This window comes from Oncorhynchus nerka, linkage group LG7 (assembly GCF_034236695.1).
Source record: "Oncorhynchus nerka isolate Pitt River linkage group LG7, Oner_Uvic_2.0, whole genome shotgun sequence".
Taxonomy (NCBI): Eukaryota; Metazoa; Chordata; class Actinopteri; order Salmoniformes; family Salmonidae; genus Oncorhynchus; species Oncorhynchus nerka.
In genome coordinates this window covers 25,994,754-26,000,477 of record NC_088402.1, presented here as the reverse complement: position 1 = coordinate 26,000,477, position 5,724 = coordinate 25,994,754, and the positions used below count along the sequence as shown (strand labels likewise).

At 40.1% G+C, this 5,724-nt stretch overlaps 1 protein-coding gene across 1 annotated transcript; it reads right to left on the bottom strand.

Annotated features, from left to right (window-relative positions):
• LOC115132704 (small integral membrane protein 13-like) lies at positions 1–5,724 on the bottom strand. Its single transcript, XM_029665425.2, has 2 exons — positions 5,160–5,724; positions 1–3,746 (listed from the first exon to the last, which is right to left on the bottom strand). Exons 1-2 carry the CDS (start codon positions 5,233–5,235, stop codon positions 3,556–3,558), a joined length of 267 nt encoding a protein of 88 aa, XP_029521285.1. The 5' UTR covers positions 5,236–5,724; the 3' UTR covers positions 1–3,555.

Sequence of the window (5,724 nt, the reverse complement as noted above, 5' to 3'; positions counted from 1 at the left end):
CAGAGTTAAGAAATATATTTATTCTGGATGTAAATTACAGAAATAGCCCAAAACAAAAGTGAAATTTGGACAATCACACGTTAAACCATTACATAGAGAATTAACATGTTTTACAATGTCAGGCTTATAGCTGGATCAGAGATAATGTAATGAACCACAGGGAAGGATGCCATCTTTGACTACAGAAGCTAGTGACGACCCTGTAGCATCGGGTGTAGTCTTTAGGGCACACCATAGTGAAATACTTTACAATGGAAAACACAAATGATTATTTTTGGACAAGGTTAGGTTCTCCCTTATTCAGCTTTTCGCTTCCATTTGGTCCCTATTGAATACACCCCAGCTATCACCTCTGGGAGGCTAGCTAGCCAGAGCAATGAGCTATAGCCTATTTATTTGTTGCCTTAATAGGGAGTTCTGGGGCAGTATGTATCAAGCATATCAGAGTAGGAATGCTGACTTTGGGTCAGTTTAGCCTTTTAGATCACAATGAATAAGATTATTTGGACAGGGCGGAGCCTGATCCTAGATCACCACTCCTACTACTCTGAGATGCTTGATACAGTTGAAGTCAGAAGTTTACATACACTTAGGTTGGAGTCATTAAAACTCATTTTTCAACCACTCCACAAAATTCTTGTTAACAAACTAGTTTTGGCAAATCAGTTAGGACATCTACTTTGTGAATGACACAAGTAATTTCCCCCACAATTGTTTAGATTATTTCACTGTATCACAATTCCAGTGGGTCAGATTACATACACTAAATTGACTGTGCCTTTAAAAAGCTTGGAAAATTCCAGAAAAAGATGTCATGGAGTTAGAAGCTTCTGATGGCATTAGAAGCTTCATCATTTGAGTCAATTGGAAGTGTACCTGTGGATGTATTTCAAGGCCTACCTTCAAACGTGGAGCCTCTTCTCTTGACATCATGGGAAAATCAAAACAAATCAGCCAAGACCTCAGAAAAAACATGGATCATCCTTGAGAGCAATTTCCAAACACCTGAAGGTACCACGGTCATCTGTACAAACAATAGTAGGCAAGTATAAACACCATGCAACCGTCATACCGCTCAGGAATGAGACGCGTTCTGTCTCCTAGAGATTAACATATTTTGGTGCGAAAAGTGCAAATCAATCCCAGAACAAGAGCAAAGGACCTTGTGAACATGCTGGAGGAAACAGGTACAAAAGTATATATATCCACAGTAAAACTAGTCCTATATGGACATAACCTGAAAGGCTGCTCAGCAAGGAAAAAGCCACTGCTCCAAAACCGCCATAAAAAAGCCAGACTACGGTTTGCAACTGCACATGGGGATTAAACCTTGTACTTTTTGGGGAAATGTCCTCTGGTCTGATGAAACAAAAATAGAACTGTTTGGCCATAACGACCATCGTTATGGTTGGAGGAAAAGGGGGAGGCTTGCAAGCCGAAGAACACCATCCCGACCGTGAAGCACGGGGTGGCAGCATCATGTTATGGGGGTGCTTTACTGCAGGAGGGACTGGTGCACTTCACAAAATAGATGTCATCATGAGGTAGGAAAATTACATGGATATATTGAAGCAACATCTCAAGACATCAGTCAGGAAGTTAAAGCTTGGTCGCAAATGGGTCTTACAAATGGACAATGACCCTAAGCACACTTCCAAAGTTGTGACAAAATGGCTTAAGGACAACAAAGTCAAGGTATTGGAGTGATCGTCACAAAGCCCTGTCCTCAATCCTATAGCACATTTGTGGGCAGAACTGAAAAAGTGTGTGCAAGCAAGGAGGCCTACAAACCTGACTCAGTTACACCAGCTCTGTCAGGAGGAATGGGCCAAAATTCACCAAACTTATTGTGGATGCTTGTGGAAGGCTACCTGAAACATTTGACCAAGTTAAACTATTTAAAGGCAATGCTACCAAATACGAACCGAGTGTAAATAAGCTTCTGACCCACTGGGAATGTGATGAAAGAAATAAAAGCTTAAATAAATCCTTCTCTACTATTATTCTGACATTTCACATTCTTAAAATAAAGTGGTGATCTTAACTGACCTACGACCAGGAATTTCAAACTAGAATAAATGTCAGGAATTGTGAAAAACTGAGTTTAAATGTATTTGGTTAAGGTGTATGTAAACTTCCGACTTCAACTGTACATACGGAGCCTGGATATCGTCTTCGTTGTGGTATTGTAACCACACCATTCCATAACAACAGTTATACAGTGCATTCGGAAAGTACTCAGACCACTTGACTTAACATTTTGTTACAGCCTTATTCTAAAATAGATTACATTAAAAAAATGTCCTCATCTACACACAATACCCCATAATGACAAAGAAAAAAACAGTTGACATTTTGTAGATTGATAAAAAAAAAACAGAAGTACCTTATTTACATAAGTATTCAGACCCTTCGCTATGAGACTGGAAATTGAGCTCAGGTGCATCCTGTTTCCATTGACTATCCTTGAGATGTTTCTACAACTTGGAAGTCCACCTGTGGTAAATTCCATTGATTGGACATGATTTGGAAAGGCACACACCTGTCTATAAGGTCCCACCGTTGACAGTGCATGTCAGAGCAAAAACCAAGCCATGAGGTCAAAGAAATCGTCCGTTAGAGCTCCGAGACAGGATTGTGTCGAGGCACAGATCTGGGGATCTGTGTTTCCTCTTGATGAGGGTAAACCATTTTTATTTTAGAATAAGGCTGTAACATAACAAAATGTGGAAAAAGTCAAGGGGTCTGAATACTTTCTGAATGTACTGTATATGTATTAATTTCTGACCAACAATAAAAACCTCAAAAATAAACATTCCTTTCATTGCACTTTGGTTACAAATAAAGTGAAATGAACACGACAAGGAACTTTATCAGTTATACAAATTGTTTCATTACGTTTTTTTTTCTTCTAGCAGTTGTTTTGCTTCTGTCTGAAAGCAAATGCTAACAAATGTGCCTGTTTTATACAACAGTTTGTCTAGGTTTGTCAGAATATAGGCTTTGCTACAAAAACATGTTCAAATAAACAAACTCTCAAAACGCACACATACACAGTCTTGACAGAGAATTCACTTGTGTGATCATGGAGAAACAGATTCCCTGTGCAGGTGTTAGCAGCGATTCCCTGTGCAGGTGTTAGCAGCATGACAGCCAGTGGGAGCTGACCATATTGCAGTGTCAGTTAAGGCCAAGTGAAGAGACTGGATGTGCTGCTCAGTACATATACTGTGAACAGCTAAAATAAATATTTGAAACGTGAACAAGTTGTACACAGAATGTCCCATGATTTGATGGCTTGTGCCTTTATAACATCAGCAGCTATACGTAGTCTCGTAAGAGTGTCCAGGAGAGAAAAGTAGAGTATCAAGTGTCTACGACGAGGACGTTGTAAGGTAGTGGAAAGGGGAGTAGTATGCATGGACATGGGAATAGTATGACATTCGACATCATGCCATTTAGTAAGGGGTTTCATTTTGTCCACCACGGTTTCCTAGAGTGACGAGGGGTGAATAGGGGAACAGGGCGAGACTGATAGCAGATCGGTGTGGTCATCTATGTAGTGTTTTCAGGAGGAACAACCCTCTGGCGGGCAGTCTTGAGCCTCTGGCGTTGGGTTGGAGGAGAGGTATGCTTGCTCTTTGATTCGGACGGCTGGGTCTCTGTCTGTGGAGATCCGGTGTCGCCCAACATCTCACGCAGGAACTTGAACTTGGACAGAAAGAGCTGCCAGACAACATACCAACCTGAAGAGACAAAAAGAACAAAAGTCCTCAATATATGAATCAAACAATTAATTTGTTGTAATTTATTTTTATATACACACTGAATAACAATATAAACACAACATGTAACAAAGTGTTGGTCCCATGTTTCATGAGCTGAAATAAATAATCCCACCAATGTTCCATATGCACAAAAAGCTTCTCAAATTATGTGCATTAATTTGTTTACGGCACTGTTCGTGAGCATTTCTCCTATGCCAAGATAATCTATCCACCTGATAGGTGTGGCATATCAAGAAGCTGATTAAACAGCAGGATCATTACACAGGTGCACCTTGTGCTGGGGACAATAAAACATCACTAAAATGTGAAGTCCTGTCACACAACACAATGCCACAGATGTCTCAAGTCTACAGGAATGTCCACGAGTGCAGTTGCCAGATCATTTAATTTCTCTACCATAAGCCACCTCCAACCTTATTTGAGAGTTTGACAGTACATACAACTGGCCTCACAACCGCAGACCACGTGTTACCACACCAGCCCAGAACCTCCACACCCAGCTTCTTCACCTACAGGATCGTCTAAGACCAGCCACCCGGACATATGATGAAACTGTGGGTTGGCAAAACCGAAGGAGATGTGTCCCGCTGCATTAAGTAAATGGTGGTCACACCAGATACTGCCAAAAAATTATTCCCAGGCATGTGAAATCTATAGATTATGGCATAATTAATGTATTTCATTAACTGGATTTCTTTAGATGAACTGTAACTCAGTAAAATCTTAAAATTGTTGCATGTTGCATTTATATTTTTGTTCAGTGTATATACACAAGATAAAGTCCAAAACGTAACATCAAATAAGTATTTGTTTTCCACACACAGGTATGCATAAATTAATGTAACTGGGCCTCAACAATTGATCATCACACTTTGTGATTATTATAGACAGATAGGGTTATTATTATAGGTAAAATTAGATGTAGCCTACAAAGATATGATCATGAAACAGGAGACTGCCTGACTGGATGATGCTGCAAGACAATCCTGTCGAACACTGCTCAAGCACAAAAAGAGAGACTCAACTGATATGTATCAATTCTTTAAAATGATCCAATTAATAACAGCTATGAGGGACAAACCTCTAATAACATGATGTCTTGAGAGATTATTCTTTGTATAGACAACTTTGATCTACCTACTCAACATTTTGAGAATGAAAAAGGTCAAGACAGTCACTGCTCACTAAAGAAAGATAGATGACAGGTAGCTGGATATGAAACACCATGGCAAGCACTAAGTATAATCATGGCTGAATGCTACATAGTTAGCTTACTGTACCTAACAGCTAATACGTTTCACAGCTGTGTCCGAGTAATGTCATTTCACATTACATTCAAGAAAACTGAAGTCAAAATATTATGTTACTTACCAAACACCATGAAGAGCAACGCACACACAAGGGTGGCCACAATAACCAGCACAGTTAGACCAACGCTTTGCCACATGTTGTCTTCTTGTCAGGGCTAACTAGCCAGCTAGCTTCTAGTTAGCGAAGGCGTTACAAAGTCAAAGTTGCTGACAGCTACGTTAACTCCCCAATTCGCTTTACCGTTCAGTCCATTAACTCATTCACCAGACTGACACTGACAGACAGTTTACAACTGTTGTTTGCCACAGAAATAACGTTACAACATAATTCCTTGCTTTCAACATTAGTGGAGAATAACGTCACCTAAACTAGCTACTGCGGCGAATGGAAATAAATCCCTCGTTGCTGAGTGATACGGTCTCGCCGCCTGCAAAAATGTCAACGTCGGTTTGCAGTGCCAAAATCATGGACGGATAAAGTACCGTTCATATCTAGCTGCATTATTGCAACCTGAACGATTACATTTGGAAAAGAAAGTAGATATTACAAAATCGGTGGTGGAAATGAGCATGCGCAGTAGGCTTAAGATACGCGTTGCATTTTGGGTACAATAGTCAATAGAGTT